At 40.5% G+C, this 23589-nt stretch overlaps 1 protein-coding gene across 1 annotated transcript; it reads right to left on the bottom strand.

Moving 5' to 3' along the window:
- Positions 1-739: 739 nt before the first annotated feature.
- msx1a (muscle segment homeobox 1a) lies at positions 740-2677 on the bottom strand. Its single transcript, XM_074675424.1, has 2 exons — positions 2146-2677; positions 740-1949 (listed from the first exon to the last, which is right to left on the bottom strand). The coding sequence occupies exons 1-2, from the start codon at positions 2579-2581 to the stop codon at positions 1531-1533; spliced, it is 855 nt and encodes a 284-aa protein (XP_074531525.1). The 5' UTR covers positions 2582-2677; the 3' UTR covers positions 740-1530.
- Between the last annotated feature and the right edge of the window lie 20912 nt (positions 2678-23589).

The following is a 23589-nucleotide window of genomic DNA, read 5'->3' as shown; positions in this document are numbered from 1 at the left end:
AGGTAATATGTTTGTGTCACCCTGTCTTCTTCATCACAGGGTGTCACCTGGCTTATTTTACACTCCATAATGACACTCTAGCGGATTGTTTAGAAGCAATTTAGTCCAGAGAGGCAATCTCCAATATTTATCTGTGTGTTTTGAAGTCAGCACAACTGGTTGCCCCCCACCATCATCTTCTCCTCCCACTAAACTCTGCTGGCGCCGAGAAAATCTAGGCTAGTTGTTTCAAAGCAATAGGCAACAGCTGGAGCAAAACATTCCTCCAAATAACATGTGACAAGTTGAATTAAAGGTGCAAACCATGCATCCTGCTTAGGAGCGCAAGGAAAGGTAGGGTTTTCAATTAGACGTTACACTGGCAATATTATTGTGGTGTGTGTCACTGAGCTATATTATTCCCAGGAGTTTTGTCGGAATTTTCTGGCAAATTGTGCAGAAAATGTGCTTTAAATTTACAGTTTAAACACCTAATTCGAATTATTCCCCTTCTTCCATACAATTTTCTTGTTGGATGTCTAAATATAGTTTTCAATAAGAATCATCTATAAAGTAATAACACAACAGTTTCACTATTCTACCATCCTATGCTATTTTCCATTTGCTTTATAAAACTACAACCAAAAAGTTACATCTCGGTGCACGTGACAGTGTCAGTCAAAAGGCAAAAGTGCTTCATGAAAAAGAATAATCAATTTATTAAGTTATGTCACAAATATATTCATAATATAAATGGGGATATTCTTCAAATATACATTATGTTACAGTACACATATCCCTTCCGAAGGGAATCATTCCAACAACAGACAGTGCTGTTATAAAAGCAAATGCTGTGGTTCTCCAAGTTCACAAAGAGCATTTAATGACACTGGTTTCCCACTTTGGGGAAGCACTGATAATTAAAAATGAGAAAGTGTTTTTGCAGTGAGGCAGCAAAGCCCGAAGTCAACAGTCTCAGATTTACAGCTGTAACGCTGCTATGACACTTTTTTTTTTTACCTGATCGATGCAGACTTCAAGGTAGAAGCGTGTTGACACCTTGTGTACAACCGAGGGTCCATACTTATTTGTCCATATGTGAAAAAGGCCTCCAGGTATTTTTCTGTCCCAGCACTACAAAAATGTCCACCTTCAAGTTATTTATCATCACACTCAGGATGGAAAACGTTTTCAGGCATCGTTAAGTTCTTGAGTGGCATTGTTATTTCAAAGTCCTCTGACAAAGCAGACTCGAGACTCAAGATGGATTTGATTCTACAGTTGGTATAATATCATTTCATTAATTTATGTATTTATTTAGCAGTGTGTGAACTTACTGGCGAGGTCAAGAGAAGTGGATAAACTTCAGTGTCCTCAGAGGGAAACTGTTTGAGGGTCTTGGCCCCTGGATAAGATGTGACTAAGCTCACCACTAGGACGCTTCTTCGGTAAAAAGTCACACCACCAAGGCTATTTGAAGTGCCCCCTTACAAGTGAGGCCTAATGGGAGTAGTCTTGTCCCTCTACACGTGCCTCTGGTCCTGGTCTCTGTCAGGCGAGGTGGTACATACTGTATCCGACATGAGCCGCGTACAGTCCCACAGGGGAAACCGGCAGTGAGTGCCTCTGGAACGGATGGGACCCTGCATAAGATGCGGGCACGTGCGCACCAAGAGGAAAGGAAATCCCGAAAGCTGGAGGCAACATAGGCTTAGCTGCCATTTTCAGTTTTTCAAGTTCTGCCTCCTGCAGCCGCTTGGCTTTGGCTCGCCTGTTCTGAAACCAAATCTTGACCTGGGTCTCCGTCAGATTGAGGGAGCTGGAGAACTCTGCGCGCTCGGCGATGGAGAGATACTGCTTCTGACGGAACTTTCTCTCCAAGGCCAGAAGCTGGGATGTCGTGAAGGGGGTCCGGGGCTTTCTGTTAGTCTTGTGTTTCCTTAGAGGACAGGCCGGGGGACTCAATCTGCCTGTAGGAAGACAAACACCACACATTTAAAACCCCTGATTTCATGCGTTATGTAAGATACTTACTGACAGACAGAGTAATCTAAATAAAACATCAGTCTACAGTGGAATAAACCTTTACCAAAAACAGGCTATAAAAATCATAAACACAACTAATATTTCTTAAATGGTAACATTTTCAATTTATCATAAACTCACGTGGAGGTGTTGGAGAAAAGCGAGGACTCTGCATCCATGACGTCCGGTCTTTACTGTCCGGGCTCTCAGGTTTAATCAGTACGTCTTCGGGCATGCTCATGATGTCCCCCACTGAAAACGAAGAGTTCATAGCTAAAGAAGGAACCGAGGTATCCAGACTACCGAACGAGCCCATCCTCGCACTCTTCCCCAGCGCTTGGGACGTCCCTGGACCGGACGTGGTGCCATCCGGGGATACCACCTCTCTGCTAGGTTTCCTATCAGCCATCAGCGCCTCCACACTGAAGGGCAGAATTGCAACTTTGGGCTTCCCAGTGTCCTCTGCGGGGCTCAGGCTGGTCTGCATGTCGCCTCTGCTGACTAGAGCCGCGCGTGGAGAGAGATCTTCAGTTTTCAGAGCAGCAGTCAAGGCTGACATGGCGATCAATGGGGCCATACAGATCCGACTGGCACGGTTGAGGTGGCGCGTTGACTCTCGTGGATAAAGTGGTAAGAGTTACACAAAGTTAGTGCGGTGCGTCCTAGTGGGACGGTATTCTCATGTTTATGTGACCAGTTTGGAGTGCAGGGCTGTAATAAGGCAGGCGTGGAGAGAGAAGCTGCCAATCAGGGGCGAGGTAGGCGTGTTCATGCAAGACAAAAAAAAATCATCACAGTGGGAAAGTTAGCAATAGTTTCTTATTTCCTTTTTCCTTTTTCAAGCTCCTTCAGATAAATAAAAACATGGCGGCCCAATGCTCCTATAACAGACTTTAAGAATAAAATCAAACAAATAAATTTTTTTCTTAATTTGACCCTGGAGTTGTCCTTAATCCCATTTATTCATCTCGACTGACCATTCATTAGGCTGAATGATTCTCCATCGTGTTTACATATGTGATTACTCCTCTTAACTGTAACTATTCATGTGCTTTTCTCTTATTGATAGTCAACACATCACGGCTTACTTCGGTCATGTGTTTAACGTGCTACAGTGAGTCTCTAAAATATTGCACAACAGTTTAACAACCCTCTTAATGTTTATTGATGGCTGCAGGGCTCTAATCAGATTGAAACACACTGGCCTTTGCAGTCATTTAGGGGTAATTATAGGGCTTTTCGGGGGGAGGAAGGATCACTAGAAGTTTTCCCTCTTCGACAACATCCATTAGAGTCAAAAATGATGTGGAGTCTGAAGGAGAGAGGGAGGATAAAGCAGCTTGGAGCCAGTCAGATATTGAACCCAGGACTGTCATTGATTTACCTGGCTGTATCCCACGAAGCTTCTTATTATCCACACCCCATTAAGGGGGAACATTTTATTGTTGGTATTGTTAGCAAGGAAAATCTTGGGATCTGGGGGCTGTTTTATTTTCAGAGCAAAGGTAGAACATCTGACTGTATCTCTGAAGATAATTTCCTTGAAAAAGTGGGAAAGATGTGAAGTAAATATGGTGTCACGAATAGAGCCTACATTTGTACGGATCACCTTTTTCGCTGTGTAGTCAGTTCTCAGGAAAAGCGTCTGCGTCGCTAATTACCAAGCATAAACAATCTGTCACGATTTGTCAGTCTCCTTAATGGGCAGACAAGTTATGTTGTTTTTAGGCGCCAGCAGCGCGCGGATCAAAGCGCTCGAGACTATTGAGGGAGTTGAACCCGCACCGCCAGTGCGGCACCGCCTCCTCCTTCTCTTTACCCGCCCTAGCCCAAGGACACTGAGCCATTCAGCCTGAAAAAAAAGTTGCTTTTTTCTCAGCCGATCGCACGCCATTTCCATCCATTCAAATGAGCGCTACGGTCGGTGTAATAGTCCTCAGGAGGAAAGGTCAGCGCCCACTGGTTGCTCAAAGGGATTCCTGGGTGTGAGTGTTTCCCGAGATACTCATTAGATCTCTGTCTGAGGAGGCGTCTAATGTGCTGAGTCTATATGCAGCAGTGTAGAGTGAGGTGAACAGTGAGACGTCTCTCTTGCAACATGGATTGGGTTCCTGTCTTGCATATATCATCTTCCTGACCACTACAATATAGTAACACTAGGACCAATTATCTCTATTGTAACTGAACAAATAATAAAGCCTTATAGACAGAGCTCCCTTTCCATTTGACTCAGTGCCTCTCAGTGGAGCTAATGACATCAATCAATCTTTTTGTTTCCACAGGCATTGGTTATATCATCAATGTCTCAGTGGATCAGTTATTACAGAATATTTGCTCAATATATCTATATATTACATCGAAGAAGCGGAATAAAACAAGCAAAAATCAAATGAGAATGTTATCTGTTGTGTTACTTCGGTGGGAATATCAAATGGTTGCAATTGACATCAAGGTCAGAGGCAACTCTACCCCTTACCTATTAGCCTGTTGCCTAGGTGAGATGCTGTGTGGTCGATAATTAGCTATTCTGAAAGGCCGTGCTCTACAGTTAGGCCTCTTTTTTTACCACAGACCTAAATTTATAGGTCTGGGAATATATTTTTATTTTGTAAAGTGTATTAACATTTAGCCACGATCACGTGAAATACAACAATAAAAGCACTTCCTTTCATAATGACACATGACTGAATTAAGGTTGACACCTTCATATTCAAATGGCAGACACAGGTGTTTCTTAATAGTTGTTTTTCTCTTTACAACTCTTACCTGCTTCCACCCGGTCAATAAAAACTTAACAAACGAGTCTAATTCATCGTTTCCTGAACGCGTGCGCGCGTGTGTGCGTGCGAGTGTGTGCGTGTGTGTTGCAGCTGCAGCCAGTTTGGAAACACTTAAACCTGGACCGAGCGGCATTGCTGTGAAAGCTTTGAAGTCACCGGAGAGACTTCGGGCTCCCGCGTCCGTCTGAAGTCCCCTGTGCTTGGGGCTCAAACACTTAACCCGTCCTCTTCTACCTCCTCAGACTCCAACTCTAACTCCAACCCCAACTCGTTAAACGAGTCTGCGTAAACACAAATAGGCACACATGAGACGCATTAGCGCGCGCTGCTTGGTATGAGGTGTAGCAAGAAGAGCGTGGAGTGCTAATTTCCTCACGGTGACTCGTTCAGAAAGTAATAAATCAAGTTTGTCCAAGTAAAGAAAAATAAACATCGAATGCAGTTAGATGAATAAGTTAAGTCTCTTTCTCATGAAAAAAAAAACAGGAGGATGATTAGAGTTTTTAAATGATGGGTCAGCTGGCCTCTTCACAGATCCTCTTTCCACTTCTATGACTTCATATCTGTTAATAAACTTTGCCAAAATCTTTTTTTCCAATGATCATGTTTAACATGCTTGTCACAGGTTCTGGTTCCACTTTGTTTGTCTTTTGAACAGAAGGGACAGTGATACTGCAAAGCAATGTCCGTGACAATTAGCATCCCAAACAGCGGCCTTTAAGAAGACTGATATACCATGGAGAAGACGATTACCATACCGTTTCATTTAAATCCCGAGGCAACAAATGAGGGCCGAGCCGAGATACAAAACAACTGTAAGGCTCATCGGCCTTTATTTCACTTTATAAACTGCTTTGATTCGCAGTCAGGAGGCAGGGGTCTCTGCACAAAGGCCCTTTGTTGCATCTTTGGAAAGTTGTCTTAACCCCTTTCATGCGAGCTCTGTCAATTTAGACTGTAAAGACATAAAAGGGAGGGTCGATGTCAAAAGGCATTTGCAGGCTAAATATTTGCACTTGTTGCAAAGTCAATGACTTTCATCTGGGGACTGTCGTTCTTGTGAGTTAACTCCTGTATTTTACTGCTGTTAATGAAAATTTACCCAAAGTTTTGGCTTGCAGAATCTGGTAAAGTTGATTTTGATAAAAAATATATATTTTCTTTTTTAAAACGTCGGTAGATTCAGGTTTAATATTATGAGAGATAAAAGCGAACTTCCTCTGTCAGTGTCAGTCCCTATAATACAAATATTGTATCCACTATCAAAGCAATTAGTTAAATCGGACAGATCGGCCCACTGGTGACAAAGGCAAACGGTCTTCTAAGTTTTAGGATACCAGGTATCTTGCCCAGGTCTGTCTGCAGTCCTGAATCACACACTTTAGCAGGCGTGTGTGTGTTTCCAAAGTCCAAAAGTATCAAGTGTCAGAGTATGCTCCGTTAACTCCCAATAAGAAGAGAATGCGTGTTATCGTCAGTAAGTATCATTATTGTTAAAGCCTACTAAATGAATAACTGTCCAAGTAACTTTAAAAGATGGTAATTTTTTCGTTTTCGTTTTTTTAAATCAACATTGTTTGAAAATTAAATGTAAGCCTATACTGATGTTGCATAGCTCATTAAAGTAAGTCACAAATTCTTTTTTAAATAACCATAAAATTAAAGACCAATGAATAGGAACGAGCCAAAGGACTATTAAAAATAAACGTTTAGTTGTAAGCTTATTATGACTCGTATTGAAGTGAAATAATCTGTTTAAATTTCTCAAATACAGTTTTCAAAATTATTAATTTTAAAAGGTGTTTTAATTTTATCTCAGCAGTTAAAGTTAAATTGACCATATAAAAGCTGTCAGACAATGGGTCATTCCAAGCAAAACGCAGCCTATATCAGAGGGGTGATCTTGGTGTAATTTATGGCCTTAGATATTTCAGGATGATTCAGCTGTAGCTTAAAGTAAAGCAGCTTTCTGGACACTCTCCCAGGTTTAGTTGCGCAGCAGCTCGAGAGAAACGGACTCTGTGCGTGAAGGCAGCACCGGGTAACGATGATAAATGTTCCCGAAGCTTTGGCGATTTAACGACTCAGTGCGGCTCCGAGGTGGAGTTTAGGAGGAAGACGACGGTGAAGAAGAATAGGATGTTTCTGGAACTCTCTGAGTCAGTCAGGACCAGCGCTTGGTGAACTTTCTTCCTCATTCATCTCCCTCTCCTCTCCCCGGCTGACAGGCAGGATGAATGTGTCCCCCGGTGATGATAAAAACCCTCCGTGGTTCACAGAAAAGGTGGTGTCGCCAGCACAGCGGGGGGTTATATTGTAAGAGAAGCGACTGAAAAGTAAAATTTGCCTGGCCTTGACTCAGAATCACTGGGAAGTGATGCATGATGAGTTGGAGACCATCTGAAAAGGGATATCGATATCCCCGCACCTTGTGGTCTCTGATGTGACGCAGTTAGCTTCTTCGAAACGGAAATATTGGTCTGTTCTGTAATTTAAATAGTTTAATTTAAATGCGTTACATTAAAAAATGCATTTGTTTCAAATAAACTAGGCTATATCGCAGCGTTTAAATTATAAGACACGCCCTGAGTGAAAAGCACATAAGCCTCCCGTTATTATAGTGTTACTGACCTCATTTAACATCTAGCAAGGCTATATCATTTCAAATGCAAAAACTAATAAATAAATAAATCACGGTCATATAGGCCCCATTGGTATAGGCTTTTATATGTAGCCTATAAAAAAGTAAAGAAAAAAAAACTTTTTTAAAATGCAGAATAATAATAAACCAACTAACCTACTAATAAAATGTAATAGCCTAATTTTATTACCTAAAGTCGCCAGCATGCCCAGCTCCTTGTTGTCAGAGGATAATTGTATAACTTACAGCGTTATGAATTTTAATTCGCATTTTCCTGAAGGCAAATAATGATTTTTAAAAGCACAGGAAATTAAGCCTCCTTCAATTTTAGCTTAATAGACATGATGGATCTAACAAAATTTGGAACAATAAATTAATTGGACAGTTTTTAATAAAAAAGAGAAGTATAATGTTAACGTGTATAATATAATATAATATAACATAATATAATATAATATAATATAATATAATATAATATAATATAATATAATATAATATAATATAATATAATATAATATAATAGTGATAGCGATGGTTTTATTATAATTATCGTGAGATTGGTTTGTAGGCACTTACATGTACCCTACACACGCACAGACACAGAGAGACAGAGAGACAGGGACAGGGAGTGTCAGATAGGATCACTCTCCCTCAGCCTGACCTCTGCATGACTTTTAAATCAAAATCATTTGAGCACGTGCGCGCTGGTATCAGTTTCCCGCCTGCCGTTCACTCCTCTGTGAAACTTAGATAAAACTGCGTCTTTTAAATTTACAACATTCAATCACAGACATCTCAATTACCCGAGCTATTGGTGTGAAATTGAATTATCGCCCTTTTATTTCTCTCGCGCCATTAAACAGAAAGCGTATAAAATCATTTGCAAATCACTGGCCTGGCTAATATGATATAAAGCATCTAAAGGGACTGATTAACTCCTGACAAATCATGGGATTTATTTTGATAAGTCGATCATTTTGGGCTTTTCAAACGTCGAGTGCGTGTGTCGATTAGAAACTAAATCGAGTCTTAAATGAAATGCTTAATAAGCGCGTAACAAGCATTAGTTTGAGCAACAAATCATGTCTGTAATCAGGTGAGAAGATGCTTAATGATGAGGGAAATGATGAGGGGTGTCATCATATTTACCCACGCACAAAACAAATTGCAGGAAGAATGAAAACATGCTCAGGCTTATTTTAGAGTCAAAACACTGCTGCATGCAACCTGTGTTTAAATACTTTTACAGTTACAACTGATCGTTTCAAAATGAAGTTTCTCTTCAGCTCATGTTAGATGAGTAAATTATTCAATGCTGGGATACTGACTTGTTTTAAGATTTATTACCATTAATTTTACAGAGCCTGGAGGCTCTGCAGGTTTAATAAACTGTCCCCTAAATGTAGGATTTTTAACATTGTGATGTAAATATATATATATATATATATATATATATATATATATATATATATATATATATATATATATATATATATATATATATACTTTATAATAAAACAAGTCTCTGAATGTTAAGTAATTCCCAGTTATTCTGTTAAAACAGATACCATTTCCTCTAAAGATACCACTAGTACTTTCCATCTCTAATAAATCATCTTTCTTTTGAAACCATATAATCATTTCCTATTTTCATCGCGATATGGCAAGAATAATAACTGGAAGTAATTGAGTTGGAAATTCTTTCTGTGGGAACTGACATCAGATTACAAAAAATAGCTTTATAAATGTAATCAGAAGGATTTACACAATAGTGTGGTTTTAGAACATCACCACAAAATCTCTGCCTTGCCCTCCCAGTGACACCATGTACATAAACCATCATCACAAAAACCCTAAGCCCATCCTTTTTGTCCGCTCCCTCCATCCAGCTTCAGATCAGGCCAAAGGGAAAGCAATCCAAACAACAAAAGAGGAGGGTCACAATCTGAATTCTTTTTTTCTTTTATTTCTCGTCTGGGAAGGAGTCATGGACGGCGAGCCGAGCCGAGCTGCTGCATGCCCTGTCCTTCAGATCACTGTGGAGCAGACTTGGCTCCATCCTAATCTCACAAGTCTCAACAGTCTGCAACTCCAGTTTATCCAGAGGGGGTTGAGCCTCTCGTTTAGCCCCTCATCACAGTCCCATCCAACCCGCCTCTGTCCTCCGCCTGCCTCTACTGAGAGGAAAACTCTCTGTCAGTGACCCTCTGCTGACTCTGGATGCCTAATCCTTTAAATGTGGGCAAAGCCTGAAATGATGAGGAGTCCTGCTTTTTTTATTCAGGTGATGTCTTTTGGCCTTTCCATGTTTCCCTGCAGGATCAAACAGGAGATCCTCTGGGTGTAATGGGCCAGGCAGAAAAACCTCACATCCTGCAGCCTGCTGCAGGAATGAGGAGTTTGTTTGCTGCAGACAAATCTGTCATCAAAGGGCAAAGGCTGATATAAAAAGTCATAATGCAAATACATGGCCACTTCGTGTGCTACACAGTTATTCCATTTGTTGTGTTGTTTCTATCTCATGTTAGGTTTATACATTTGTGGTAGATGGCTTTCCATCAGTGAGTCATTAAAACAACCTTTCTCTAAGTACTTGTCCACCATAGACTGAAGGTTGAACCTTCAGAATTAATACAACAAAGGGCTCAAGACCTCTTTCCTTTTGTGCCTTAAAAGTACATTTGTTGTTAACTGTCACTGCATAAGTTACCTTTAATTGATTGATTAGTTGACAGATGGGACCGGCAAAAGGAAAAGTATCCAAAAAAAGGGTCAAGACATTTTGCGCATGTAAACATTGTCAAATGCATTATGGACGGTTACACAGCATGCAGGAGTTAACTTGTAATTCAAAATGAGCTGATTTCTCACCAACCAAATCTTTTTGTGAATTAGATGCAGCAAGTTTTAATTTTTATTTGTACAATTTACACACAAAAAATAAGTTAAATCTGTGGCCTACTAATGTATAAATGTCTAATTTTAACTTAAATACATTATCAATGTGTTTTATTTATTCATTTTTCTTTTTTCACCAAAGCTGGCGAGTCAGACTTTAAGTAACTCCTCATGGCCCCTTCTGTCCATGCCACAGGATTTGTGGACTCTGAATTGAATAGCAAATTTAAAGATTAAAGAAAATTAAAGCCAAGTGTTTCAAGATCATGATGATTGGTTTATATTTTGAGTTTGTTGGCTGAGAACCTTTTTTTTTTAACCACATTAACTACTACCATAATGTCATCATAGTGTGACAATGTTTCAGGGTGTTACACACACACACACACACTTGCCCTACAGTCACAGCTGCCCAAACAGTGAGCTCACCCGGGCAGGAACAGCAGCACTGGTACCCACCTCCTCCTCCAACAACCCCACCCACCTCCTGTGCCAGACATATTTAATTTAATTAAGGCCTGTCAGCGCTATTGATTTTGGCACTTTCAATTACGGCCCAGCCGTTTATGGGCTGCATGGGCTGTGGATCTACTGATCTGTGATGAGGGGGGGCCATATCAGTGCAGGACCACATGGACGAGGAACCTCTCTGTCTTCCTTATGGGCCTGCGCTGTCTGCAGAAGACACTGACGTATGGCTGCTGCCTGCCTCCCATTCCCCTCCTGCTACCCATAATTAATCCCTCATTAGACAGCTCTTTATTGTTTAATTTGTGCCGTTCGTAATCAAATTGGGCAGATTAATTGCTACAGAATTTAAAAACCTGGATGAAAAATAACCTCTTTGAATTGCCATCAGGTTTTATGACGCCCAGGGCTCTTTAGAAAGCTGTCAGTGGACCGGGTGAATTATCTCACAGCCTCTTGAGTTTTCTCTGCATCACTTTTTGAGTGATGAACTGTTATTGGGGTGCTCTCTTTCAGAAAGAGCAGCTGCTTAGCAGAAGCTCATTAAAATGTTTCTCAGAGATATATTTCCACTTGCAGTCCTAATTGCAAAAGTCAACCTTACAAATTCTTGTGTTTATTTATGGTCATGGCCTTTTGCTTGTGTTCTGTTTGTCAGAGCCTGCTGGCCAGTGTTGTGGCTGTTTGAGTGTGAGTGTGTGTTAAGAGAGGGAGATAAAACCCACCATGCCAGGTCTTTACAAACCTGAAAAGTAGACCCTTTGTCCTTTAAGTGCTCTACCCCATCAACCTGCTGTTCATGTCGACTTGTTCCTGCTAACTTCACAGAACAAGTTACAGTGTCTATTTTTGCTTTTTTGTGTGTGGATTGTAGGGTCATGTGGTAAGATGTCTCAAACACCCAGTCATGTCAAAATGCATATTCAGCCACACTTGAATGGCAGTGGAAACAGAGTTAGACGATCTATTTTTAACCCATATGTAAATTAAACAAAGCTTATTTCATCACTTTTAATAAGTTAACTGCTTGATATCAAGGTTTTATTCTTTTTAGAGTTGTTACCAAATGAGCTGTGTATGTAGTGCGGGAGACCAAGAGCAAGGAATTTGTGAGATCATAATCCAGACATGGTGATATAAAGTAAAAAAACAATATCAGTATCATAAAGAACTTTTCATTTGTCTTTTTGTAACATGCCGAGCTATCAACAGTGCTTCACATATTTAGCTTTCTTCAAAGTGCACCTGATTAAAGTAACTTGCATGAATGGTATTGTGAGGTATGTGTGACAATAAAAGCGTGACAGGCTATTTGCTCAACACATTTTTACAGTGTATATTTAAGTGGTGACTATAACACCAGTAGCTCCTCGCACTTCATAATACTTTTGTACGCTTTTCACAGGCACCTTGTTAATGGAGCTCTGAGCCGGGTTTAAGTGAAAACAGAAATTAATCCTACAGTCCCTTCGTACGGGTTTAGGTTCACATAGCTACTGTAAAAGTAAACAAAACCCCTTTTTTTCTACAAGCTGAATATATTACTCCATCAACTGTGATTATAAAGCCCGAGAAGCAAAGTTAAAGCCCCAATACATCTGAAATAGAATAAAAAAACAGGAAACTGACTTGTAGGCTTTTTTCTTTGCATGAAAATGAAAAATAGGGTAATATTTTCCAAATATATACCTCAAATACATCTACTTCTATACCATGAAACATGTATGTATAATACAAGATGCATGCTTAAAGATTTTTATTTTCATAAACAAGTCCAAATATAACAGGTGATGTTTGCTGCCACTGACAAAAGCTAAAAAACTTCTTCAAGAAACAAAATCCTGAAGTTTAAATAGAGAAAGTCTGTCTACCTTTAATATACTTAGTCTTTAATGTGTATGTGCACAGAAATATAAGTCTGACTGGGTGTGTAAGCTACGTGTCATGTTTCAATGACATCATTTAATGAGAGCATTGATGTCAAAAGTAGGGTAATTGCGTTGGTTGTCGCGTCACCATACACCTTTGCAATTATAGTGTCACTCAGCGATTATGGTTCATTATCTGTCAGAGGGGCCGGCAGTCCAAACAATGGCTTTGCACAAACTTTTACACTAATTGTTAGCAGACGTGTGGAGCCAGCTCAAGTGGTATATATTTAGCTTCTGTTGACTGTATGGGAATTACGTGGGTGAGTTACACAAATATGATTATTAGATTTCACCTGACTGACAGGTGAGCATAGTGAGGAGTACATGTGCGCTGTTTAGTGCTGGATGGAGCGGTAACCTACAGAGCAGCAGGACAGGATTGGATGGCTGAGTGGAAAATACCAAGAGCCACTTCAATGGTGGAATTAAGGCTGTTTCAGAAAAGGACATGGACCCTTTTCTAAGATGAGAAGCCAAGGAGAAGTTGGCGCTTACCTTGAATCATTAAATCCAGACGGGACACGGGTGAGGTTCTCACAATGGAATCTCTCCTGGATGTAATATTACTGATTAAACTTCTCTTAGTTCCACATTTGTGGGTGAAATCTTTCCCATGGATGAGCTGGTACTGTCCGCCATTTTGTGCCCCCGCTAACCCTTCTGCCCTTCCTGCACCACATGAGACCTTATAAGGCAGCGTGGATTCCTCCAGCTTGCATGCTTCATATTATCTCCACATCCCCCTGATTCAATATCGCTGATGGTTATCTTTGTTGAAGTTGAGGGCCATGACCAGGAGCCTCAGCCCTTTTATGCACAACTGGATCTGGGTTTATGTTTTCAGTGTCGCAGTGTAACAGTTGTGTGTTTGGTTTCCAGCAGATGCTTTCTCTCTGTTGCTGTGAACGATTACTAACCCTTGAGGGACTGTTTGTTGACATGCAGATTTGGTTATAATTGATTGTATTTCACTTCAGCAGATTCAGATGTTTAGCAAGAAAGTGTGCTGTGAGAGTTATGGTTGCTCAAAGCAGGTGCTGACAATCAGCTCAGACGGCATTACTGAAAATTTTTATACAACCTCGTTGTGTATGTTGTGATGTCAGGCTGTTCTGCTCACTTGGCCTGAAAGTCTGCTTAAGAGCTGAATGGGGGTTTAACAAGTGCCAAGTGGCAATGTTCCAGAAAATTTCAGGCATGTTTTAATTTCAGCTTCACTTGATAATCAATTTATCTATCAGCAGTTTTAGTTCTCTTAAGAGGTTTAAGGAAAAGTCTCCAATTGCAACTCATTTGGCAAAAATAAACGACTTATTGATTTGTCGACATGGTCAGTTATTGCTGGTATTTTGATCGAACATGTATGCTTGCCACTTTGTCGGAATTACTACGCAAGAGATATTATTGTGGTTGTTTACAGTGTGATCAGCTGATATCCTCGGTACATCTGTAATCTAGGACAGTTTTGGATTGAAAACTGAAAAAAAAACTTATTATGACTATCCTCCCTGTTTTCACAACAATTTAAGATATCAACAGATTCACAGCCAAAAGGTAATAGTCAATAGCCAATAGTCTAACCCTACAAATCAAGTTACATTTACTTTATTTACTGAAATCAATGCTTCTGTGTACCAGAAAGGGCGTTTGTGATGAGATGACACACTAATACAAAGCAAGGTCATAGAAAACCCAGTACAGGAATAATGGACTCTACCACTATTGGAGGCTGTATTTACACTTGCACAAAACGTGTACCTCAACCTAATCAGGACCTTTTTTTGCTGGCCTGTTTAAATGTCTGCAATCTGAAGATAATTTTTTATTTATTTTTAATCAATGGATTTCAATATTTATTGACAATACATTTAATTTTCAAATGTATGTTTAAAATTCTTTTTTTTTAATTTAAAAACAGTTTAAGATCAATTTTAAGATTTTAAAATTCTGACCCATTCCTTGATTTGGGCATTTTAATAAATGCAATGTTGTCCTTCACAATGTTGACTGGTCTGTCTTAAGCTTCCTCAATTCAGTTGCCCACAGGACTGTGACAATTCACACACTCTAAACAGAGCTCTACTTGGCCTTTGTGATGTGGTTTCATGACATCTGTGTGATTAACTGCACTTGTATGCTTAGCTCATCTGTGTTAGCTCAGTCCATGTCCACACGTAGCCGGGTATCTGGGGAAAATATATATTTTTGGATGTTTAGGCCTTACGAAACTGAAGTTTTACTTCACTACTTTCAGAAAACACCAGCTAAATATTTTGGAAAATTTGTTTTCATGGTTTAGTGTGTAAACTAGGAAACTGAGTTTTTGGTTCTCAAAAGTCGTAGCTGAATGATGGGGGTTCACTCTGATTGGGCGGCACGGGTTTTACATCTAAAACAACACTGCCACGTGTGGGTTTGGTATTCTTCAAACGATATTTATTGGTGGAATTTCTCGGTACATGTGGACGTAAGAATTTTTAATAACAAATGTTTTTTAAAATACCTGGCTACATGTGCACAAAGCTTCAAAATATAAAGTGATACCTTAGTTCCATATGAAATCAATGTTAGACATCTTTGCACATATTTAAGTGAAATGTGTCATTCAAAATCAGTGCCCTTATCTTTTCATCACGGTGGTAGAAAAAAGGGAGACACTGCAAAAATGCTCAATTGAAAAAAAAAACAAAACAATCCTGAATCGCATTACGATTAACCCTTTGAAACTAACAGCCCCTGTGATTTATATCATGTGAATGGTGTGAACCTGGAAGAGCAACAGGATGAATAAAAACATCAAGCATCTTAAAAGGAGGATCAAGATCAGAACAAACATGTCTTCACATCTGTCCATAAGTATGTGGCACTGATAAACATGAAAACACTGTTTTCAGACCACAGGTCTCCATTGCTCTATCCTCCATGATATTTTAAACATTCAGTGGCTCCACAGCATCTTTTTTGATGTCACATCCTGCCTCTCAAGACTCAGCTCCTGCCGCCCTACCATCACTACTCCCCTGAGTGTTTGGAGAGAATATTTCTCTTAAGTGTTCAGGAGTGCAAATAAGCTCATGAAAGCAAACCGTGAAAAAAGACAACAATGAGCCCAAACTATTTTCATTGATGTAAAGCTTAAAGATTATAACTTAAAAGTTTTAATTGTTGTGGCATAGAAACGCACTCAAGCAAACACATATGCAGCAACTCATTATGGGCCAGGGTTGCAGAGCTAATTATAGTTGCACTGGGCTGTGATGGCTCGGCGCTCCTTGCTGTGTGGTGGAGCCACGGAGGCTGCACAAACATCTCCTCAGAGGCCCAGGTCCTTGTTTAATGAAAAATCACAGGGGCCCTGCGAATGCATGCAGAGAGGCACAGCACAATCTGACGGACAGTGTCACGGGGGCCATGCCAATTATGTTTTCAGCAAAAGCCAACCAACCCCTCTCGCTCATTCATCCCACACCACCTCCCCCTCCTTCTGCCTGCCCAGACATAGAATAACAGGACAGAGATATGATTACTAATCTGCCCCCCAAAAGCCAAACACTCAAAATGTTGAGAGTTGTTTGTTCAGTCATCAAGAAGTGTTTCAAAGTGAAGTGTGGCTCTGGAGGGGTGATGGTGTAATGAGAGTTTGCAGCTTCAGATGTTTGTTTTTGCTCTGATTGGGTCGAGGGTGGCGGTGTCTCTGAGTCTCATTTTGGGTGTAGCAATCCACTTCAAATAGTGTTATTCTTTTTTTTTTGCTATTCCAGGGTTGGTGTTGTGAACAGAACACAAGATCAGATTATCGTTATCATCTCAATTGTTCATTTAATGAGAGGTGTACATGTGTCTCACTGATTTCTGAAATGGTGCGCAGCAGTCTGTCAGTGACGGTTAACATAATGGTAATGCTGACTCAGCCTAACCTTGTATAACTTCAAAAGAGGAAAAGAGGGACGTGTGAGCATGCAAGCCTTCTACCAACAGCTACAGTGGGTCCACCTGCCAGCGGAGTCAGCTGTGCCCCTAATTTTGCAAAACCTGTTACTTTAAAATCCTCGAAAATAGTAAGCTATTATTCAAAAAAAAAAATCCAGTGCATATGTTCTCCAACATGGTTGCCTTATGATCCACTTCTTGTGCTAAAATTTCCACATTGCTAACTTCTCCTTTTGATGTCCCCATGAAAGCCACTCTGCAGCTCATTCCACATGAATGAGGATATGATGAAGTACACCTCTTATGGATTCATTCAGTTTGCTGGCAAAGGTGTTACATCCACCTGACAGGGAAGGATGGATATTTCATTCATCAAATTCTGCAGCTGAATAGAAGTGAGACATCACATGTGTAGCTGAACAGAGAGCAAGAGACAGGGGAATAGAGAAGAAAGCAGGTACAGAGCAGGGCTTTGAGGGTGATTTAGCTGGGCTATTGTCTGCCAGAGTACCTCCACATTCCTGGAATCATTAGCTCTACATGATGCCTTACTTGTGGCTGCATGGAAAGAGAGTGGAAAAATTAAATTGAGATTTTACTCCAATTTATGTTACTGTATGTTGTAAGTTATATATTTCATTAATACCAAAAATGAATCACAGTTGCTTCAGAGAAAGCACTCCTCTCGCCAAGCTGGTAGAGTCTCCATTCTCTGGTGCAGAGCAGTAGGGGGCCACTCAGCCAACAATAGCAGTTAACTCTGTGTATATACAAAAGCAAAAGGGGCCTGTAAATGAACAGAGGAGTGCCTCAGAGTGAGGGACGCGGTCCTGTCTTTATTTTTAGGAAACAGGATTAGTGAGCTGATGAAAGAGGACAGCAAACAAAGTGACACGATACGGCCGGTGTCAGTTTCACTTTACAGTTTGAAGAGTTCCCCCTTCTTTCTTGAAGGGGAGTGAGACTGCCCTCAGACCAGGGACTGCCTCAGGAGCAGGTGAACCCTTCAGTTGGGGCTTTTGGTTGAGCTGACATGAGGGCCTCTTCCACCCCTCTACCCCCTGTGGCACACAGCTCATTGGGCATAAAAAACACAATTAAATTCAGCTAAAGCACGACCGCTGACTGCTCCGCTGCAGCCTAATAGGCTTAAGAGGGGAAAATAAATCTAATTGCGTGTTATTGGTCTGAAGTTAATCCTCTATGGCGTGCGCTGCGGTTCTGGATCGGTTTAAGATGGACTCAGTGAGAAGAGTTTTGGCGGTAACAAAGCCAGAGGGCTGCACTTGACTCCTGACAGGGGCTGAAAACCACTAAATAGCTTCTTAAGTGGCCTGGAAGTCTTATCAAGTGCACACTCTTGTATGAAGAGAGCAGCCTGTGAGTGAAATGATGATGTCAGGACCACAGTGCAGAGTGATATAGGGTTTCTGTTTCCTGCAGGAGGGGAGGATTATGAAAACTTGACACTGCTCCAGTGACTGCAGGGGTGGGAGGTAATACGTGTTGTTATGAGTTAATTGTTTCATTACACAGTTTTGAGACATATTAGATGGGATTAAAATGCAATTACTCTGTCCAACAATGACACCTGATCTGATTTCTAAGGCTTACGTGAAACGAACCAAAGCCATATAAAACATTAATTCACTGTTTGCCTTCTAAAATGGTTTCCAGTCCTGTGAACAGACTTTATTTTCCTCCAGCCTCTCCATAAATGGGATCTCACTTTTGCCCTTTTTGCACACGTTATTAAGTTGTTAAAACTATTAAGTCAGAAGTTGGGCATTTGACCGCACAGCCACATGCATTGTTAATCCTTTCACTGTTATTTCAACTCGACAAGATTCGGCCTCTCTCAAGGTTTTTCTCTAAGTGTACAATACCTTTCAGCTGTGCACTTGGTCATGGATGTGCTGGTGTGAGATTGCTAAATAGCTCACGGTGTAAATAGGACCCAGACGACTGAGCTGTGGATGGAAACAGTTTTCTGACTTATTTACTTTGGAACCATCAGGAAAACCACCTATTTACTTCCAAGCCCATCTTCTTAGAAAGATAAAAGTCTGACTTTAATTTAGCGAGCAGTTCAACTACTCACTTTTCTCAACGAGTGCTAATAGTTCTCAGTTGGATTGCGGCCCTGCAGCATGTGAGACCTGCAGCACAGTGACATTTCCCTTTGCTGCAAGAAAATAACACAGAGTCAAGATGATGTTAGCCTGGCCTGTTTGCACAAAGGCTGCATCAAGTGAAATCTGAACAACTGCTAACATCAACTTGACAGAGAAGTGGTTTGTGGTTGGATCCAGCTTGGGCACTGGCTAAATCCTGGTGTGTGTAGAAATGGAACCATCTAATTAGAGTCTTAAAGAGACCTCCTGTGGTTTCTTAGTCTTAAGTGGAAGAAAAGACACAACCACCTATCAAAGGATGATTGTTTTGTTTCTCCTCACTGGCAAAAGGCCAGCTATGAAACATGAGCATAAACTCCTGAAAGGTGCCTGGAAATTAAATATCAGCCCACTCTGAAATTTCCCATGTAGCTTATTCACACATGTTCCTTACAGGGTGATGCTCTTTAAAAGTCCCATATTGTGCAAAAATCACTTTATTAAGTCTTTTAGTGAAATTTGTGGGTCTTTGGCTTTCCTCCCAGACCACAAAATGTGAAATTTAATGATAAAACCTGTATTTAGTAGTGCTTGTGAATGTAGAATCCTGACCTAAAACGAGCTGTTTGGATTTTGGAGATTTGCCGACATCAGCGATTTCCTTTTTTGACCAATCAGGAGCAAGTCTGATCTGATTGGTCCACCGGAGCAGATACCCCCCCTCCCCGCCCACTTCCCTCTCAAGCAGCAGGGAGGGGAATGCCAAAGTTGAAGGGCCATCACTGCTTTGTTTTTGGCTGCAAACAGCCACATAATCCCATGCACAAGCTTCCCATCTCAGAAGAAGACAAGACTAAGTGGCTAGAGTTCATTTATCAAGGAAATGTGCCAGCAACACTCAGTAAAACTGTGCATGTGTGCTAGTCACTTCACGGCTGACTGCTTTTCCAACTTTGGACAGTACAACAGAGGGCCAGCGAATAGACTGGTCCTGAATCCAGGCGCATTACCAACCATTCGCCAACGAACCTCGGACCCTGGAAATGTGAGTATTTTAAATGCTGTGTGCTGTGGAGCAGATGTAAGAGCTTTTCCTCAATGTCCCCCTGTCTCTGTGTTAGCTTCAGGATGCTAACTTTAGCTGCGGTTAGCCTGTTGTTTCAGCCTGTAATGTTACGGTAAACGAGCTTTGTCGTTTTCTAAACATTGTGCACTCAGAGCTTGTGGCGCCGTTCTCAGAGATGCAGGGGTGGTATCAGTGGTGGCTCATTTACATATGAAGGTCACGCCCACTAAATCAGACCGTTCTGAACAGAGGGGCTATGAGAGCCTGGAAACAATGCTGCTGTGCTTGATTTATTGGCTTTTGGACCAAAACATGTTACTACCATTTCATGAAGACATCAATGGTAAGCATTAAACTGCAGAAAAGGAGCTTAATATAGGACTTAATGTTTTCAAGACTGAAAAATGGTGGCCAAAGCAGATGCTACATATATGATGGTGACTGCTTTGACACTTACAAACAGTGCTGCCTGTAAGTTAATGTATTCACAACACTAATGAATGAGTGAAAAAAGACATGCTGGTGAAAAGAATATGAGTTAGCTTTGTTACATGCTTGAAGACTTGTTGCTCATCCTGACCTTTTGGAATAAACATCATCGCCCCCCCAACTCTTACTGTGGAGTTTTTTATGCCTCTTCTGATGCATTTGCAAACTGGCTCATACTTGCTTTTTGTGCAGAAATATGAGCAATAATTTGATTACGTAAAAATAAAAAAGGAAAAGAAAAGAAAAGGAAAGCCTCTCCAGGGATTGAAGGGGAAAATGTGACGCATCTTGCAATGCCAGCTAAAAACAGGCATGTCAAACAATGGGCCAATGTTTTTAGGTGTTATAAGCTACACAAATTATAAAATGAAAATGTGATATGAACGGGACAGAAACTTGGAATGAAAAAAACATTTCCTTCTCATGATTTTGTCAGAACCCGGTTATCAAAAGGCTTTTCTACACCCATGGTATCCTGTGTTACCATGAATTTAAATGCTGTCTTCCATCCAGCATATGTTGAGTGCACATGCTTTAAGGACAGGTCATTGTGATGTCACTTCTGCAGATTATGGAGTCATCTCTAATCACTAAAAGATGGTACAACGTGTGAGGAGGTCCAGTTCTGCTCACAGACATCACAGTTGTTATCTTGTTGAATGGGAGTTGGCAGCTGATAATTGGCACAATCAGTGGTGTTGTTTTAAAGGAAGGAATCTCTTTAGAAGTAATGTTGAGTCTTTGATCAGAGCCTGATCACCTGTCTACTTATCTAGACCGCTCTACACACCAGGCCTCTGTTTAGCGTTCAGATAGTGTCTTTGTTGGCTGTGTGGCTTCTTCTTTTGTGCAGTGGAGCACGGAGCAGATGAGCCTTAAAGAGAGAGCGGCTGGTCTTCAGTGGTGAGTCAGTGAAACCTGAAGAGCACATCAGGATTTTCCCTAACACTGATAAAACCTCGATTTAGTGCCGCTCATAAAACACAAGGCAAATTGTCCGCTTATAGCTTTCTACTTCAGGGCCTGGTAAAAGGGTCCACTAAATTTCCATCTCAAGTATACCACTGCCAACAGAAGGAGGATTTCTTTTCTGTTTAACTCTGTGAGGGGTGGAAGCTTAATCTTTATCTTTTTATTTTTTTCCAACAGGGAAAACAATCCTGCTCTTTATTCATCAGTTTTATATTATGTAAGAATATCCTGCAAACATAAAAGTCCTCGTTTCTTCAACATTTTGACTGGCTGATTAACATAAATGTCTCTCTATCTATATCATCAGCTTAAACTGCATATATGAAGCTATGCAGTTAAGCTACTGAAAGTGAACACATACATACTTTTAGACTAGAATCTGCAGGCTAAGGGGTAATAAGTGTTATCACTGGATTAGCTGCTTCACGATCCTCTTTTCCGCTCTCATAGGCCTGGAAGAAAAGTCCTTTCACACACAATTGAACCCAAAGTTCATATCCTAACACATCATAGCAATTCCATCATATCGGAAATATAGAGTTTTTAAACTTGAGGAGAATGGCTTGAGGAGTTAAATACTTTTTATTTTTCCAATCAGATGAACACAGAGACCTAAAGAAAGTGATCCTTGTAATTAGATAAAATCTTAAATTACCTCACGTGTAACTCTGCAAGGTAAGGAAAGATTTTGCTGTCCTGTTTGATGGTTGTAACAGTAGTACACCAGACATTTAGAAAAAAAAAAATCAATAAATAAAAACAAAATTAATTGTTTGAATTCAGGTTCAAGGCCTGGTGGTCAAACTATGGAGCATGATCAGAACACCTAAACACAAGAAGAGGAAAACAATCCAAAAAAACTTCTTTTTTTTAAATTTTTTTTTTTAGGTATTTTAATCTGAATTAAAGAGGTCTGACTTTGTGTTTGTTCAGATTTTAGCCTTAAAGAAAAAAACAGTTTTAGTCAATAAATGTTATTTTAAACCCCTGGTGCATAGTGGTCACTGCAGAGGACAGTTGTTGAAAAGTAAGTTTCTCCTAAATGCAATGGTTACTATGATGGAACAGCATATCAGCCTCTGTCCAGCTGATTTGCCTTTAGTGTTTTTATTCTTCTTCGGTAGAGAAAAAAGAAAGGTTTCCATTTTTTTCCCATATATTTGATTTTTTTGTCCCTGAAAGATACAGACATGCATTAGATGGTTAAAAAGCTTATCAACTGTCAAACATACACAGTTAAAATGTGTGAAAATTAATTATGTACAAATGTTTTGCAAAGTACAAAAAAATATATTAATGGAATTACCAAAAATTTATTTTTACATACTGTTTATGTTGAATGCTCAGGTGCATGTAGTTTACTAAAGTGGACATATCATAATATTAGTATGTGCTGTCAACATCTGACTGCAGTCATGTTTTTTGATCAATGCACAGGTAAAGTGGTTGTTTTGACCCTAAAAAGTGAAGGGAAAAAATATAAGCCGGAAGTTTAACATGCACACCCCATATGAATACATTTGTATATATTTATGTGTGTTTGAGACAGAAACAGAACCTGAGAGTGAGTAAAAGAGGGAGTGAAAGAAAGCAGGAACGTCCCCTGGTATCTAAATGATTACAATGAGTCTCTTTCAAGCCAGAGCGCCCGTTGCTGTGACTTGATATGATTTTTATCAGATGCTGAAATGCTACATTACCAAGTGGGCAGTAAATTATGTCTAAACCAATTACAGTGGGACCCTTGGCGGCCCAACAGCCACAGAGAGCCAAGTGGGAGGGGAAGAAGGAGGAGGGGGGAGGCAGGAATGAGAGAAGGATATGATAGGGTGGGCTTTGGGGGGTTAAGGGGAATGGCTGGAGTTTGTCTTGATTAGTGGAGTCTGGGGGCATATGAGAGTCTAGCGATAAGGCCTGTCACTGTGTGTGTGTGTGTGTGTGTGTGTGTGTGTGTGTGTGTGTGTGTGTGTGTGTGTGTGTGTGTGTGTGTGTGTGTGTGTGTGTGTGTGTGTGTGTGTGTGTGTGTATTTCACATAAACAAAGGTTAGCGTGTGTGTGTATATGTTTCCTTGTATGTGTGTGGATAGGTACAGATTTATGAATGCATTTAGGTAAGGTGTGTGTCTGTCAGAGGTCAGAAAAATCAAAGCAGGGAGTCATGGGAAAATGTGTTTCACAGCTGCCCTGATGCAGCAATAAATTAGCCTCAGTTAGCCAATCCTTCTCTGGTGCAACGGCTGAAATTGTTTCTCATATCTGGGAGGATAATCAATGCATATTCCTATTTTTATCACTT

Source organism: Halichoeres trimaculatus, unplaced genomic scaffold (genome assembly GCF_033239565.1).
Source record: "Halichoeres trimaculatus isolate MK-OKI-2021-1 unplaced genomic scaffold, fHalTri1.1 fHalTri1_scaffold_1, whole genome shotgun sequence".
NCBI classification, from domain to species: Eukaryota; Metazoa; Chordata; class Actinopteri; order Labriformes; family Labridae; genus Halichoeres; species Halichoeres trimaculatus.
This window is presented reverse-complemented; position numbering and strand designations above follow the sequence as displayed.